This window comes from Cebidichthys violaceus, unplaced genomic scaffold, assembly GCF_023349555.1.
Source record: "Cebidichthys violaceus isolate CVI_PGR_0920_01 unplaced genomic scaffold, fCebVio1.0.p SCAF_11, whole genome shotgun sequence".
NCBI classification, from domain to species: Eukaryota; Metazoa; Chordata; class Actinopteri; order Perciformes; family Stichaeidae; genus Cebidichthys; species Cebidichthys violaceus.
This window is the reverse complement of record NW_027176274.1, coordinates 9,370,093-9,386,019: the sequence shown is the minus strand read 5'-3', so window position 1 is coordinate 9,386,019 and position 15,927 is coordinate 9,370,093. Positions and strand designations below refer to the sequence as shown.

The window sequence follows — 15,927 nt, the reverse complement described above, 5'->3', positions numbered from 1 at the left end:
TCAGGATCTCCTGCACAATGTTCCTGTCCTGTAACCCTGCGCTGCTAAAGCTCCTAAAGATCAGATTCTCTACAGGAGTGACCCAAAACAACAGCGTTTAATGCTGGAGAGCTAAACAATGAGCTGAAACTTGCTACATATAAACCTCGGTAAAAGCCGAGGGGAGTTGAAGATTCAGGTGACAATCATCTGTAGGTTCATCAACACAACCTCCATACATTTTTACATTGTCATTTCATTTTGGTCTAATAAAACTATAAATGATTACTGCTTTCAGTGATTCGCCAAGAAAAAACGTCAGACATTCTCTGGTTCTAGCCTCCTAAATGTGACTATTTGTCCCCTTTCTCTGTTGTAAATGAGTGTAAATTTAATATATTTGGGTTTGAAATAACAAGCAACATAAAGATTTTTGACTTTGAACATGGGGGAAATTAAAGCAGCCAATTTTTTCACTATTTTAAAAAATTGTATAGCTGAAAAATTCTTTGATAATGAAACTAATCATTAGATGAAAGGAAGTGTACTTTTGCTTTCTTGTCAGGGCAGAAGGAGGAGAGCTTTATAGCAGATCATAGTCATGTGGAAGCATGTAACAGTGGAGCGGAGGGGTAAATAAACAGTATGTAAACACTACATGCTCACATCCTAAAAGGGAAACCATCAAGCTCAGAATTCACCTCGGTGTTTTGAAATGCAGATACATCCTCCACTCATGCTGACTTACCTGTGACAAGCTCCCTCACTTCTGCATCCACAGTCTTCCTCAGCAGGCGGAGCAGAGCTGGGATACCTCCTGCGTTCCTCACAGCGATCTTGTTCTCATCCATAGCTTTCCCATAAACGAGGTTCCTCAGAGCTCCACAAGAGTTCTTCTGGACCTCAAGGACCTTGTGGTCTAGTAGGTCCACCAGGTGTTTAATTCCTCCCAGTCGACAAACCTGTGGACGATGTAAGTGAGACCAGGTGGGGAAAAGATTCCGACCACAAAGAGCTTTTTCATTTAAAATACTTTTGAGAGCAAAATCATGCATTTATTCATGTGACAAGAGAATCTACACACAGGGATTTAATCATACTGAGATACAAATTATTTGAATTGCTAATCTATGTCTACAAAAAAAAAAGCCTTTACCAAAGGACATGGTGGTTTAAAAGACTAAATTAACGTTTTCATCTTGAGAGAAGAATGAAACGTACTAGGAAAGGTTTGCTCTGTCTTTCCTGCTTTTCATAGTATGAATCATTTTGTGAGATGTTGACATTTGGCATGCTTGGATAAAAAATTCTTCATCTCTGAAGTCTTATTTCTCTTTCAGCTTTACGTTGAGAAAAGAGAAACTTCACCTTAAATGTTTTGAGTGAAAAAACGTGCGTAGCGATGGATTCCTATGTGTCTATTTTAAGCTAACTGTTGCAGTACGGTTGTTTTTGGTTTATGGCCTGAGCGAGCAGTGTGAATGTGTCTACGTGTGTGATTCTGCCGTAGATTTAGTCTCTATGAAGGGTCTGCTGGGTCAGTGTTAGTAACATTTAAGGGATCTCTTAAGATATTACAATTCTTCCTGAGGGGGACATGCATGTCTGTGCAATCCATCTAGGGTTTGACAAGTTAAGACATTTCACTTGAAACATAATTAAAGGTCACCAAAGTCAGTAGGCTTCATCCTCTCGTGGCCATGAGTGTCTATACAAAATTATCTTAATTCCTCCAACAGTTATGTTCTGACAACTTGGGTTTTTATCTGTTGTAGCTCTGGCCATCCGTTCTAATAAACATGATGACGTTGTCTCACTTATATAGTGGTTGAGGTCTTGGACTGGGACAAGAGCGTAAAAATACGCCCCCATGAAACTACCAGCAAGAACAAGATTAGTCAAAGTATTTGGCAGATTAGCTACCACATTAAAACTGAAGGTGAGCCATAATGTCACTCAATCTCTCACTGCACTAGAAAACTGTACACAACTAGAGCAGGTATGGAGGATGGCGCTTAAAGCAGAGCGTGGGGACTGTGGTGGACGTTTACAACGGACACTTTGGATTGTACATTTTTTGCCTTTGTTTTCCCTTCCAAATAAAAATCTACCTTCTTCAGGGTTTTGTTTATGACTTGTCTGATCGTCTGGATACCTTTGCTTGATGCCCTGTTGGACCAAGTTTCAGCGATGTTGCATAAATAAGTTGTAATAAACTGCAGCTTCCCTTTAAACATGACACAATTGGCACTGTTGAAATCACACAAAAGTGGCTATTATGTGAACTATTTATCAGAAGTTACGGTGGTTGAGTTCAGATGTAAAAAAAGTCCTTATAACAAGACACAGTATGGCACTGGTGGTACGATACCTACCTCAGACTTAACCCGGTTATCTCCAAAGCACAGGTGCTGCAGGTAGGCGGCTGCGTTGGCCTGCACTGAGGGGAAGTGGTGCTGCAGCATGTGAATCACCTCAGTCAGCTCTGGGTCACGCCAAGCAAACTCCCTAGAGTTACAGGTGTGGGGTGCAAAGGCATCAGCGTGACGACGGGCAAGAAATTAAGTTACTCCTTAAAAACACAGCCACAGTTTCGATCAAAATTAATACTTCAGCACCTCAGGGCAAACTAATAAGACAAGGAAATTACATTCACATCCGGTTCTATACAACAATCCACTTTGGTCACACCTGCTGCTTTTCTGCAGCGCACTAAAGAAAGAAGTGAGGAATGCATCGCCTCTAGACTGCTCTTGAAATATACTTTGAAAACAATTTTTTATAAAATCAATAAAAAGATTATCTTCTGGCATGTTACTTATCAAAAATGTACATCTGTCTTTTACATACAGTACATGCATCTGAAACTAGATGATACAATGAGATTACTTGTGTTTGAGTTGTGGGAGGTATGCTCTACCTCACTGAGAGTGAATTACGTGCAGCAAGAACCCAGGCTGTACAAACTGTTTTAGTTTTGAATAAATCACAGCACAAAGCCGACAAAACACCCTGGACAGAGATCCTGTTAGATATTCTAGGGGGAAATTTGACTTCCTGAACAGACCTGGGCCATGGTGGCCCCCCCCTGAAGCACTCTCTTCAAGTAGCTACACTACAGCAACATACACGGGTGTAAACAAAGCTCACGATGTGCAAGGTCAGGGGGGTTTACTGCAGAAGTCAACCCACTCTCTGCGCTTACACGTCTGAACGACAAGAGCAGACGCAGCACTTCAGCGTATATATGTGAGAGTCTATTGTTAAGAGGCCAAGCACAGCAGAGCCAGCTTAAAAAGCTAGAGCTGTATGTGACTACCCATGGGGCTCCCTGTTTGAATAGAAAGAGGACACCGGTGTTGACCCAGCAGAACAGCGATGCCTTGTAAGCATTCGTAGTCCCTTCGGTTGACTGTTTCCTGCGACACTGCGCTGGTGACTAACCACTGACTACATATTATGGTTAAGAAATACAGCATGGCACGACAATGTGAGCAGTACTTACCTGGGATCCTTCTGAATGCTGTCTATAGAGGGTGAGCGGTTAGCACCGTCATCCATGACGGCAGTCTGGCGAGTGTAGTTGGGATCAGTGGGCCGGTACTGTGCTGAGCGATAGGGATCAGCATAGGTGGCTGCTGTGTTAAGAGCATAGTTGTTTCTTTGGTAGATCATAGCACTGCGCTGGCTGGGTGTTCGCTGGAGACTCCCCACACCTGAGGGCCAAAAAAAACCAAAAGCTTTAGACAGAAAGTTTAAAAAGGAAAAACACAGATGCGAGCCGACAAATCTTTTCAGCTAAACTCTGAGCTGTGCTCACCGGTAGCATACCACTTCAAACGGAGCTGAAAATAAAAACATGCGGCCGTTCCGTCAGACTCAGCAACTTCTAAAATCTGGAACCAATTAATGATGAGGATAAAACACAGCTCCCATGGCTCCACAAAGCAGAAGTCTTCTTCTTCAAGGGGCTGTTTGCATGTTGTTTTGCTTTTACAAGATTGTGTTCAACCAAAGGGATCCTGCTGGGACTCAAAAATCCTTTCCTCAACGTCTTCTCGCTCCTTTGCGCCACTTTGTTCTTCGGCTAACTTTGCCAAACGCAGCAGAGTGAACCATGACCGGCTCCAAAACAGTCAGAGATACACCAGTAGAGCAGAAGCATCACAAGCATGCAGATAAGTCGTCCTTCCAAAAAAGGTCCAATATTCAGTCCTGACGACAACAGTCGTCTTCCTCTTTTCATTCGCTCCAAGTCATATTATGACCTACTTTTTTAACACAATGGGTCAAAAACACAGAACTGCATAAACAAGCTGGTTGTATTCAGCCCTCCTCCTCACCAGAGCCACGTGATTTGTGGCAGCATGACTGCTGCGCTGGTCTGGGCATGTGCGTGCTCCTGCTCCCTCCTACCAGCAACCGAGACGTTTCGACTGGTGGGGCCGCTCCAAAAACACAATTTCTCACATCAGTGCACTTCTATGTTGGGCAGCAGCACTTTCCTGCAATATGGTTATCTCCCAAAATAGAGCCAAAGACACTGGAGGACAGATTATGAACAAAATAGTGTAGCAGTGCAATTTTAGTCAAACTATTTGGGTTCCATTTCTCATCTTTTCTGCCAAGGATCAATATTTCTTCTTTACAAAAAATAAAAAGTGTAAGCTTCCAGAAAAAAATCAAAGAATGCATGGAAAGCCGATTGGGGGGGGGGGAAGACCCATTGAAATTTCATTTCACAACATAACAAAGAAAACTCTGGGATCAAATTGGATTTTTCTAATGAGGTAGCTCTTACAAAGACTCCATATTGAACACCCCTCTCCAGCTCCGCCCCACTCGCCTTTCCTCGATACAGCCGGCATAAACACATTATAGCGGCCCGCCTGGGGGCCTCTTCGCAGCATCAATAGCATTTATTAGTGAACTTATCGGTCTAAGCAGATCTCCTGTGTGCCAAGGAGGAAGCTGAATGGTGTGTGTGTGTCAGTGCAAACTAAGCATGTGTATCTGAGGCAGGAGGGATGATGAGACGAGAATGCCAACATCAGGAGAGCTGGAAGAAAGCTGGCTGTGGGTAACCAAGCTGTCCCCCAGCCCCGCCATCCTTCTTTTCATTCTCAGTGTGACACACGGGTAATGGACTCCTTTGTGGCAGGATGACATATCAGTACCTGCCTATTAACTCATGTCTCACCCTTTCTACTGACAGTGGAGGGAGGAGCAGACGGGAGGCAAGGAAGGAGAAGGCGACAAAGTGAAAGAAAAATAGAAAAGCAAGAGGAAAAAAAGCAAGGAAGAAAGACATAACATGGGTAGCGGTAGAGCTAAAGGGCAGATGGACAGAGAAATGGTGTTCCCGAAGGAAGGCAAGACTGCAGAGTCAAGGGGCCGCGGATTAAGAGGAAAAGACGGGAGAGATTTGAAGAAAAAAGGAACGTCTGTACTTGATAAGAGCAAGAAGGTGCTCTGAATGCGAAGATGGGTCCGCTTGAAATGAAAATGGTATGGGAGAAGAATTGTGCTTAAATAAGAATAAATAAATAAATAAGTAAGAAAACCAAAAGGAGTTTCTGGTGGGAAATATTTTGATAGTCTGATATGATAAGTTCACTTTGATCCTCTTCAATACTTTAGTTTTCTTTATCATGTTTAGCTAGCTATGTGCAACAGTAATAGAAACACAGCACCTGCCGGTAGCTAAAGACAGACCGGTTACCTTCTGTATTGATGTCAAACTCAATCACACAAAATCTAAATCAGACAGACTTTGCAAAGTTGAAGAAAATGACTACACAAATAGCCTATAAAGAAAAAAGTATTACTCAACAGCACAGTCCTCTGCAGCTCCGTATTGCTCTATAAGCCGGCCCAATTTTCAGCAGACCAATCAAATGTGAAGGATTTGATTTGAATTCCTCTTGTAACTGTACACACTACTATTGTGTTTCAGAGTACACAACAGTACAGAAGCTAAAGACGCTCTAACTTCCGTTTCACTGGGACTTTTAGGGTTGTTCTGATAAATATCCAGCAGTCACAACTACATGAATATAGCCTGACAAAGTGTACCTATAGAGTGACCAAGACATTGCACATTTAGGGTTAAAAACTCCTAATATACAGATACTGACAATTGTACCATTTTCAACTTCAGTCCAGTTTGGAGAACTTTTCCACACTTGACTCTACTGACACAAAAAGGAAACACATAAAATGTCTCAATCACAATCATGTCACTTTTCCTTCACATCATCGACAGCTTTCATTTGGTGAGAAAAAACCCTGATAATTCAAACCAAATTACCAGAACAATAGCAGGAGTATTGTCTTATCTGCAGTGTTACATCATTACAAGGTGACAGCCAATAGAAGGGAGGCAATTAAGTAAATACACATCGATGAGCGTATCTTTTTGGATATTGTCTTATAAGGGTGTCGTGTCCCTTGTGGGTGTTTGTTCTTCATCCTTACTTATCCTCGCCTCCTGGTTTCTACACACTAAAGAAAGTGGGACCAACCTGAGGCGCTCCTGTAGAGGGTGCCCTGCTGGGTGTGGCTGGGGCTGCGGTACAACGGGCCCTGGAACGTTCGATCCTCGTAGATCGGAGCGATGTGGCGGTCTGGGGACATGGCTGACCTTAAGTCCGGGCCCAGCTGGCTGTGTTGACTGGCGTATGAGCTCCGGATTCCTGGAGATGAAGGAGAGTGGTCAGCGGATGAGTCGTTAGATGCAGAATGGTGGAGTGATACACACACAGCTAAGTAAAGTGTCAAAGGTTTGGGCCCTCTGTCATTCAACTCCCATGTGTCCTGTCAAAGTGCCCTCCCCTCCCCGTTGTGGTATGAAAATCAGTTTTAGATACTTGCTTGATTTTGGCAATCAATCACAGTAGAGCACATGTCTCCTTTAATTGTTGTCAAAGCTAATGTCATTGTTGCATGGTAATGCGGTTCACCGATATGCAAAGTCTGCTCTGCATTACCATGCAAACAACAACACGACACGGACAGCAGCCATGATGCTCACTGTGACCTCTCTCAAGCAAGTTTCAGGTTTGTAAGTTAATTTCTACACAGGATGAAAAGTTAATGTAAACTAATTTAATGTAAAAAAAAATGTATACATGAGCATTGGCTAAAACATTCCAAAAGTTAAACATGATTCTTTAAGTCAATGAAAAAGTTAAAACGATCGATTAGCTCTCCTTGTTTCTGTGTATCATTGTTCCACATTACATACAGTTGACACACCTGCTGGAACAATTTATGTCCAGGGCTAAGTCTAGAATAGAAGAATAGTAGATTTTTTTTGATTGATTGATTGATTTTGTTGCCCCAAATAAAACACTTCTTCAAGAACTAGCACTGACAAAGACTGATTGCCTTATGCCTTGTGTTGCACTTGAACACTACACAAAGACCACAGTCAACTGCCATCATCCACGTATGTTCTGCACCAGCCGGAGAGGAAATAACTAGTAAGTAGTTTGTATTTGTACTACAAAGAACTTTGAGGAGAGATGAACAAAACTAAATAACAGTTTAGTTATAAACTTGATATCAAAATTGAGAAGATGTTAGGAAAATTGTGGTATGGCAAACAGCTTCTGTAATCAGCAATCTGACAAAGGTGAGAAAAGGAAACACACAGGTCTGACAAGTGAGTGATCAAATCAGAACTTACACAAATAAAAAAAAAAAAGACACAAAAGTCAATATAACAACTAGCTGCAGGGACAACGTGAAGCAGCGAGTCTCGTCTGATTCAGAATCATTCCACATGTGAAACAATAAAAGAATGAGGCAACAACAATATCTGTAGCTCTGAATCCGTCCACATAAACAAGACCCACCGCCATGAGACCCCTTACCAAACCAACCTCAAAATACCTTAAACTCACAACATGAACACATATCATATGAACATATCTCCTCTTTCTTAAAGAGGGTGTGGTAATTCTAGAGCATTAAAATCCTCCTGTGTGCTACAGTCAGAAAGCGCCTGTTGGTCTCCTGCACCCTGGGTCTGCAGGGAGAAATTAACATTAAAAACTAAACAGCAATAAGTCAAAAGTATGTTATGATTATAACATATTACTAAATTAAATCTAATGGTCCGGCCTTTTGAGACATGAAAAAGGACCACATTAACTCAAAAATTGCTGTGTAGGAGATGGATGATGGGCTGTAAAGCTGCAAAATCCAAATAATAAAAGGTCTAATTCTTGAAAATGGCCGTAATTCCGCCATGATTCGGCTAATCATTCCCCTACTTAAATTAAACCTGGGGTGAATGTGTTATTGTGATAAGAGGTAAAATAACGGTCATGCTTTCACTATAAAGTTTTGAAGATGTCATGACTGTGTTATGCACTATGCTCTCATTTAAAGATGAAGAAAAGTAAAAGAAACACTGGTACAATGAAGAGAAGACAAGGTGAATGTAAAGAGCTCTTTGGTTTACTTTTCTTTATACTTCATTGTGATGTGCATGCCTATGTCTCTGTGTTTGTGTTAAACCTCACATCAGTGAAGCTCACTACACTGTGAAGCCCAGCGGAACGGCATGCAGCTGGCAACTAACTGCTCATTGCACATTTCACGAGCCTCCAAACGTCACTTGGGTCCTCTCCAACTGCATGAGCTCAGTCGCAGGCTTGTGCTAAACACCAGCTCCGCCATGCAGAACCAGCAAAATGAGGGATCCTTGTCACAGTTTGAGACAGAGGAAATTAATAAATAAGAACGTTTGCCTCCTTTGGGAGCAGTGGGGGTCTCTGGGGGCGAGGCGGGTGAAGATTTTTAGATGTAGATAGCGGGCCAGACTGACTCTGACCTCTGAAGGACCAAGCAGTTGAGAAGCAGAGCTCTGCGGGGGGGGCATCAAAAGACCCAGCCAACCTCTAGCCGCATGACTAATGCATAGGAGAATGAATTATCTAGATTAATGGTTGGTTTTTATTAAAAAGACGGTTGCACGACACATTATGTGCTGGCTTAAGTTGACCCATATCTTCTACAAATATTAAAGCTGAAGTCTGAACAGTGGGTGTCCTGGTCAGGTTTGGTAGCATTCCATTAAACGACGTGTCTAAATGCTCTATAATAGCTTGGATATTTTGCGCAGGTCAAGTGCAAGCTATTCGATTCTGAGCCACTTTGACAAAATACTAACTTAACTGTCAAAGACTGTGTTTAACTTCAAATTAAGCTTTTCTCTTATTTTTATTTCATCACTGACTGTCTGTTCAGCTGTCAGACACCCTTGACGTAAAAAGCTGTGGAGGCTATGTAACATTTTTACATCAAAATGCTTTTGAGTTGAATTGTCTGTTACTATATTAACAAATCTTTTATAAATCTTTATATGCAACAGTTTGGCCCCTACCTATAGCATCCCGCCTCCTCTTCTCTGCTACCAGGGTTATTTCTCCATTGTTTAAAAATTGCTTCATTATTTTTTTCATTATTATTCAAAAGAAATTATTTTTAAACAGCATTAAATAAAATAAATGATCCACTTAATGCAATGCTTTCAGAGCAGCTTAGAGGGTTTTAGGCACTCCAGGGTGAATGTCTCTTAGCTTTTAGTGTGCTCTCTTGTGGCTTTTTGCTAAATGAAACATTTTGGCTAGAAAATATAGTGCAGGTTCACAATGTCAGGCTTATCAATGAATTCTATTTAATATCTAAATTTGAGGCACTAGTGGCTAAACTTAACCACGATACATGTAAACAAATACTCTGAAATGGCAGGCATGTTGTTGTGAAGGGTTAGGGAGTACAACTGAATAGTGCTGTAGTGGCACCCTCAATAGCGCAGGAAGCCTTTCACTCTGTGGCAGAGCACACAATAGCCACTAGCAGCAGCTTGGCAGGAAATCAGTTCAGTTGTACAAAGGTTTAAAGGGGGGGTGAGGCTATGAAGAGAGAGGAGGTAGTGGGAAGACTTAAGAAAAAGGGCGGTAGCAACGGAGAAGAAAGCGGGGGAGAATATGCGAGGGGGGAGGACAAGAAAGGATGAAAATGAAAAGAGGGTTAATGAGGCCGTCTAGGACCACCAGAGACTTCTCATCCCATGTAAAGCCCGGCTGTGACCGAGTGACAGGGACAGAATCTCCCAGGCACAGGAGCCTTCATGCATATCTCTCCCACTCAGCAGCCTGACTCCTGAAAGTAGCCACATTCAAACAACCTTAGAGGAGACTAATCCGTCTGCCTTCTTTATTCTGCTCCCCTGGTAGTAGGGCTGCAGTGACTTCTAAAAAAGCATCTGCAAATTGTCAGGGAGAAATAACATACTGCTGTCTATTGAGGATGAATGGCCCACATTCCTGGTGCGTTATAGTCATTTAATTCTCCCCCTCAGCCCTTTCACCGTGGCTTTAACAGATTGCACTTGGCAGAGGCTAGATGAAGGGCGGTGGCAGGCTTGGCACGTGCTTGCTCTGGAGAAACAAACACTTAAATGGATGCAGCTGACTGCACTCCTCAACAAGAATCATTTTCAAAAACCCCTCTCCACATTAACAGGAGAACTGAAATGAGCATTAGTAAAAAGTCGTAATACTAAAAATGAGAATAGGTGTAAAAAAAAAAAGTGTACAACTGTTAAAACTACCATGGTGGCTTGGCTGAGAACATTTCCCCTCGCTCAGTTTGTCTCACTCTGCTCTGAAATGGACATCAAACCTAATGGGCACATTATTAAGAACAATTTGTCTTCATTTTCCATTTTTCAGCAGCAGAGGGAAGATATGACTTCCTGCCAATGACAGTGGAGGAAGGGGAGCCAGGTGGGTGGTGGGAGAAAAAAAAAAAAAAAAGAGGTAAGGGAAAAAGAGAGGAGCACAAGATAAGAAACAACAAATACAAGTAAAGGGATAGAAGTCTGCTGAAAGGAAAATAAAAGGAAACTGCACAATGCGTGACACAGCAAAAGAGAGAAGAGGAAAGGAGACAAAGCATCTTCTGATACATACTGACAGAAAACCACCAACAGCAACAATATCAAGGTTAGGCTGTCGGAAGGCGTTTGCCAAATGCTTGCAATTGAGCCTGATCACGTGAACATCCCATTTCTTTCCACTACGGCTCATCAAACACTTGTGACAAATTACTGTGTTAGAGGTTAGGCTCCACTGTGGTGTATGTGAGAGGAAGGGAGGCAGTGAAGGGACAGACGGCGGGGTGAGAAAGACAGGAGGGAGAGGAGGAGGACATGGGAGGGATGCTCTACCAAAGAGAGAAAGAGACGAGAACAAGGCTGGCGTCTCTCTCTACTCAGAGGACAGAGACTGAAAACCCTGTTTGTGTCTGCTTGAAACATCATCACTCAGAGCAGTGTGACGTAAATGCCTGCTTATGAGAACCTGCACGTGAAAATTAACGTTTGACAGAAGGGTAACGCATAAGAGGAGGAATTCTGCCAACAAGAGGTCACACGCTCTGTGATTTAAAGATGGTTTGATTTATGAACAGATTGTTATCTGTTAAAGGCGGTGTGTGTCAATGAAGGCTGGGAAACACAACAACCGTCTTTGACTGTCTGGAAAAACGGACCGCCCCACCAAGTAGAGTGAAGAGTTCGCTGTTATAGCCAATATACATATTAACTTGTTTATATTTTGTAATGTTTAACAGCGTTGTTTGTTTATGTATGGTCAGAACTGCACGTACCTTGATGTATATTGTGTTGATTATCAATAGATCAAAATGAAAAAAAAACCTAGTGACAATATTTTTCAATATATTCTGAGTAGATTACATAGCTAGTCCACGATGTAGCATGTCATATTATAGCCGATAACACAATAAACATGGTAAAAATGGCAAATGGTTGGAGATGATTATTTAACCGAGAACAACTAAAACACAAATCTGCACATGCAGCAACTACATGCAAACACGGTACAGTGAGGATGACAGGAAACACAACAACCAAAAATCATCACCTTGAATGTCATCATCAACCAGGGCATCTGAGGATATCCCCACGCAGCATGAAGACAAGCACAAAACAGTCTATTAACCTTGGAAGCATCATATAAAGTGATCCTTTTACCTTTTGGAGGAAAACAAAAATGCTCTTTGCCTTTTGGTGGAATCCTGCTTTCACCTGTTATGAATGACTATACTTTGATTTTTTTTTTTTTTAATGTGAATTAATGTGTGATTTTGCTATGTAATAACTATGGTTTTCATTATTTTGTCAAAGCTACATTCATATCTCCAGGAGATACCTGAAGAAGTGGGAGCTGAGAATGAATCAGTACAGGCTGGCCTCTTCCTTTGGCTGTGGGCAATAAGTGCTTGGCTCCAGATTTTAACAGGATACGTGTTTAACTAGAAAACATGAGTCAGCGTGTGTCCTAAAACAATGACACACACAAGCCAGTTTCGGCAGGCAGGTTTTCCAATCATTATCTTCCTGATCTCCTCAACTGTTCTGATTAAAGTACACAAACACACACAGTTAAACAGCCACCTCATATTGTCCTCGGTGAGTGCATTCGATATAGCCGCGATAATGCACTCATCAAAGTAATGGATTCCCACAGAACTCCATAATGTGTTGTGCAAAAGTCTTACTCTACCGTCTCTATTATTTCACCACATAGGTATAAAATTAAATTGCCTATCACTTATTTAACCTGCAAATTAAAACTACCTTGTTTACTTAACATCCAGCAATAATCTTGATCAATTTGCTCAATTTAAAGGGCAACTTAACTGCAGCTGGAAATCTTGTTCTTGGCTCCCAGTGGTGAAAGATCTTGCTTTGACTGGAAGGTTTAAGGTTAAAGTGTTTTCCAAAGCTTTAGAATATTAATTCAAAATTGTCCTTAGCCGCATGTTAGCTTTGTGGGCTTCTACATTAGGACTACTATTTGGTTTCCTGTTCTTTTGTAAACAGCAAAACTAACTATGATTAGCAGTCTATTATTCTCTTAGGGCTAATATTTGTCTTCTTGCAGGAACTATGTTTTGGCTTCACACCAGGACAATAGCTGACCTCACAGTCGCTGTTTATTTTCAGATTCCTTATGCTGAGCACAGAGCCAACGACAAGCCAACAAGAAATGTACCACTGACCAAATATTTACAGGCCGCACTACAAATCCTCTACTCGAGGAGTTCAGAAGAATTTATGGAAAGCAATTATGTGGCAGCCTACAAAGATGGCAAGTTGAACATGCTATGAAACTCAAAATAGCCATTTTAAAACCTGTTTGTTAATTTTCATTACATCAATGTTTTCTTATTTTAAGTTAATAAATACTTTGACTGTCTTACATTAATGGCTTGAATTAAATAATAGTTATTATCTACTGATATGAGTTTGAGCAGGCTGCTGAGCTGAAACACTGTATATGTCTGTGAGTGTGTATGTGTGTGTGTGTGTGTGTGTGTCTGTGCATTTGAGCACCTGTGAGGCTGTCAGGTCGCGTCATCCTCTCGTAAATGTCATAACTCTGGGGTCCATAGGGGTCGGTGTTGTGGAGCATGGAGCGGGGCAGAGTGGAGCTGAAGTGCTGGGGCACGGCGGTCATACTAGCTCTGACTGGAGACGACGAGTGAGTGGGCTGCTTAGTCAGTGGAGGGTTGATGCCCTCCACCATGGTCAGAGGCGAGCCCACGCGGCCTGATGATGACCCCGCCGAGGCCTGATAAGGCGAGGTTGTACGGCTGGCGCCTCCCGACCGTGAGTTTGTGGAGCCCATGCGTCGCAGTGCAGCGGGGGAGTTTTTCTGCGTGGAGTAAGGCGAGCTGCTGCCGCCGACGTTGTTACTGGTGCGCTGGGCAGAGGGCAAGGTGGTGGAGAAGATGCTGGAGAGGTGTTTGGGTTCAGTTACAATGGGGGAGCCGTAGGCACTGCCAACAGAGGTACGCAGGGAGCCGCGGGACGGGGACATGCTGCTGGCGTAGGCTGGCGAGTGAGAGCGAGAAGGCACTGAGCTTACCCTCCGCATAGCACGACCAGGCACGGCTGTTGTTACTGCCGGACCCTGCAGAGAGAAAACAATAGGGCTTCATGCATTAGTTTCATTCAGGAGCTATAAAATCATTAACAAGCATGTTGTACTGCTGTCACTATGACATGCTAAAAAAACACAGCATTACATAAACCAATTCATCACAAGGGGCTGACTTTACTCTGGGCCATACCCCCCCCCCCCCCCCCCCCCCCCCCCCTCTCCGTCGTGTGTGACAGCGCCATTTGGTTTCTCAGTGGTCTGTGTGTACAGCGCTGTATGAAGCATGATTATGTCACAGTGCTCAGTGCACTGTGTGCCTTCTGTGCCTTTAAGCATTTCTACGCTACAGTCACTGAAAAAAAACAGCAATTTTGGTGTTTCTCTTTTGTTGTGTTATAAAAGCCAATAGTAAATTATGTAATTAAACTTTATGAGGCCTTGGACATTGTGAGCAGTGACTGTTTAATTAAAAAACTGAATATATGCTGGTGTTACTCAGAAGGTAATACGTTAAAAATACATTTTGTGCTTGAAAACAGCAATATGTTGTCCGTTGATTGCTGGCAGTACCTGGGCTGAAGCCTGGCCCTCGGCCCTGGTATTCCTCCCCAGGGTACCAGTGCCGGCGCCAGGGAAGGAGTGCTGCATCCTCAGCTCAGCCTTGCCCAGGTTCTGGCTGCTGACGTAGCCACTGCCGGCATCCTGGTAGCCACTGTCCGAGTACGAGTTCATCTGAGTTGAGCTACGCGAATTCCCCGCGGACCCTGAAAGAGCGTGACAGAAAAAGAAGGCCACAAATTAAATGCAGAAATAGTGAGAGAGACTAGAAGGACGGGTTAGCGGAACAGGAGACACATCATACGTGGTTTCATAATAGACACGACCTTTACCTAGACAGCATTGCTAATGACAAATGGCACAGCGGGGAAGAGCTGTTCTGCCACCACTGTAATTCAGTTGGACATGGTACATTCAGCCTTTCATAAGCTGTGATGAGGGATCAGTTGCTATAGATGACAGTCAAAGTATAATGTATGGAAAGGACAACGCTGCAGGGGGAGACAGGCTTTCTGTATCATCAAAGGAGAAGTAACGATAGAATGCGGTAAGAAAACGAAGGTGGGAGTGAGAGAAAAGAAAACTGCACACGATAGAGAGAAGGCAAGAACAGACCCTCACTTTCATGGGGGGAGGCCTGCTCCGGGGAGTACAGAGACACCTGCTCTGACTCGGTCCTGATGCGGTAGCTGGGCGACTGGGAGCTGTCAGTCACCCGAGACTTGGTGTCCCCTGCGGCGGAGGCATCTGGGAAGACACAGCAGAGCAGGGAGTCAGACAAAGAGGCAAGGCTTCGAGTCTGAAACAATAGGAGTTCGGGCTTTGCATGGAAAGATTATAATAGTCATTAAAGCAGTGAACAATTGATGGAGTTGAGAGAAAACAACAACGAACAATGATTTCCGCAACATTAGTTTCACGCTTGTGTACAGTTGAGTCATTAAATCTGAATAGTTTCGCTAATCTAACATTCCCCTACATCTTCCTCTCTTCAGGACAACAACCAGTGTGGAAAACAGGAACTGGAATCAGCTCTCTTATGTCCCTATGCACAATGTTCCCCCGTAATCCCAATCTAGTTAAGCGTGACCAGTGTCAATGAGTTACTCTGCAATCACTGCAACAAAAGCCAGCAAGTGGAGGGGAACAGAGCGGCGAACACTGGCAGCCAGGTTTTTTTTTTTTTAAATCCTGCCTGATTAGCGGGTTCCAGAATGAGAGTTGAATCCCACGAAGGAGCCGCCTTGCTGCCCAAACTGACCTGTTGAATAAATCTGTTGACACTTAAGCGAAGTGTGGTGTTTGACAACCTGGCATTTTGCACTCCCACCTCTGAAGATCTAAGGAGGTTTGCCCATTTACAGGTCACGAGTCAGATTGCCAGAATACACATTTGGCACAGCTT

The 15,927-nt window shown here is 43.0% G+C and overlaps 1 protein-coding gene across 5 annotated transcripts in view; it reads right to left on the bottom strand.

Annotated features, from left to right (window-relative positions):
* LOC137867248 (plakophilin-4-like) overlaps positions 1 to 15,927 on the bottom strand; it is a 72,048-nt gene that overhangs the window by 15,620 nt on the left and 40,501 nt on the right. For 2 of the 5 annotated variants that reach the window (XM_068703749.1, XM_068703784.1), the window contains 8 exons: positions 15,138 to 15,269; positions 14,535 to 14,728; positions 13,415 to 13,994; positions 11,940 to 11,966; positions 6,504 to 6,674; positions 3,485 to 3,695; positions 2,355 to 2,487; positions 728 to 941 (listed from right to left, as the gene is read on the bottom strand). In XM_068703749.1, the coding sequence (XP_068559850.1) occupies positions 728 to 941; positions 2,355 to 2,487; positions 3,485 to 3,695; positions 6,504 to 6,674; positions 11,940 to 11,966; positions 13,415 to 13,994; positions 14,535 to 14,728; positions 15,138 to 15,269 (1,662 nt within the window). The remainder of the gene's footprint in view (positions 1 to 727; positions 942 to 2,354; positions 2,488 to 3,484; positions 3,696 to 6,503; positions 6,675 to 11,939; positions 11,967 to 13,414; positions 13,995 to 14,534; positions 14,729 to 15,137; positions 15,270 to 15,927) is intronic. The other 3 variants (XM_068703758.1, XM_068703767.1, XM_068703775.1) reach the window with 3 other exon arrangements.